At 64.0% G+C, this 1,424-nt stretch overlaps 1 protein-coding gene across 1 annotated transcript; it reads right to left on the bottom strand.

Moving 5' to 3' along the window:
* Positions 1–171: 171 nt before the first annotated feature.
* Positions 172–600, bottom strand: LOC105310663 (potassium voltage-gated channel subfamily H member 2-like; the record flags this gene model as incomplete). The annotated part of the gene is made up of 1 exon (XM_011386806.1): positions 172–600. A coding segment is annotated over one exon (429 nt), but the record flags the coding sequence as incomplete, so codon positions are not given.
* Between the last annotated feature and the right edge of the window lie 824 nt (positions 601–1,424).

The following is a 1,424-nucleotide window of genomic DNA, read 5'->3' as shown; positions in this document are numbered from 1 at the left end:
GACCTCCACACCTATGGATGTCTCGGCGGAGCGGGGAGGGCCAGGCCCCCGCAGCAGCCCTCTCCGCCACCACCCCTCAGCCCCACGACCTCCCACCGCCCCCTCTCCCTTCCCCCGCATCCCTCCCGGCCTCCGCTCTCCTCCCTCCCCTCAGCCTCCCCGCCAGCCCACCTCCTCCGAGCCGGAGCCAAAGATGAGCAGGTCGAAGGGGATGGCGGCCACCATATCGATGAGGAACCAGCCCTTGAAGTAGTGGACGGCGATGCGGCCAGGGTGGCTGACCACCTCCTCGTTGGCATTGACGTAGGTGGTGCGGAAGTTGATGAGGATGTCTACGATGAACATGATGTCCACGATGAGGTCCACCACGGCCAGGGGCTGGCAGGCATAGCCACAGTCAGGGGCTGTGGGGACTTCCTCTCTCTCCTTCAGTAGGAAGGCGGCCGAGTAGGGCGTGAAGACGGCCGTGTAGATGACCAGCAGCAGGATGAGCCAGTCCCACACGGCCTTGAAGGGGCTGTAGTGCAGGATGGTCCAGCGGTGGATGCGCGGCGCCTGCAGCTTGTACTCGGGCAGCACGTCCGCACCCAGGGACAGGACCTGCGCAGGTGGGCAAGGCAGAGGCGAATGGCTGGTGTCCAGCTGAAGTCTAGATGAGGGGAGGGCAGCTTATGGGACCTCCGGGGGGGAGCCAGTGACATCTGGGCTGGGGCCTCCAGAGAACAGGCCAAGAAGAATAAGGGCCAATAAGTTTCCATCAGAATGTCCACCCCTCAGCCAAGTGGCCACAGCCACTGGCCACCCCTCAGCCTGGGTGCTACGGGGACCTCCTGCCTGGCTCCCAGAGTCCAGGACACCATGCATGATGCCCAGAATTACTGCTTCCCACCAGCAGCGCAGACCCATACCTAAGGGTGTGAATCCCATCAGGTGACCTTGCCCCCCCCCCTCACCCGCTACCCACACACACACACACACCACGGCCTCCTCAGTCTATGCCCCCGGCCCAAGGATACCAGCCATCCAGACTCAGGCCCTCCGATCCCCGGGGAGAGAGAATGAAACACTTCCACCCCCGCTCCCGCAGGCCCCTCTCCCCCGGGCCCAGGACAGGCCACCCACACTCCTACAAAGACACAGAGCAGACCTAACCCAGCCACAGACATGCCTGCATGCACACGGAAGGACACGTACAGGCAGATGTTCAGAAGTGACACACCCAGCCCCGCGCCTTCACATCCGACGCCCTCCGCGGTCAGGCAGGAGGAGGCTCGCCTCCCAGACCAGGTGGCAGCAGCCACACCACTCTCTTCCCAAGCCAGACTGGGAAGACCCAAGGCCAGCTTTCCCACACTGTCCTAGGAGCCTCTGTCTGTCCCCCTGTGGCCCCTCCTTGCCCCTCGGAACCCTCTCTCACAGACATG

This window comes from Pteropus vampyrus, unplaced genomic scaffold (assembly GCF_000151845.1).
Source record: "Pteropus vampyrus isolate Shadow unplaced genomic scaffold, Pvam_2.0 Scaffold8681, whole genome shotgun sequence".
Lineage (NCBI taxonomy): Eukaryota > Metazoa > Chordata > Mammalia > Chiroptera > Pteropodidae > Pteropus > Pteropus vampyrus.
The sequence above is the reverse complement of the archived record's forward strand: the minus strand, read 5'-3'. Positions and strand labels throughout refer to the sequence as shown.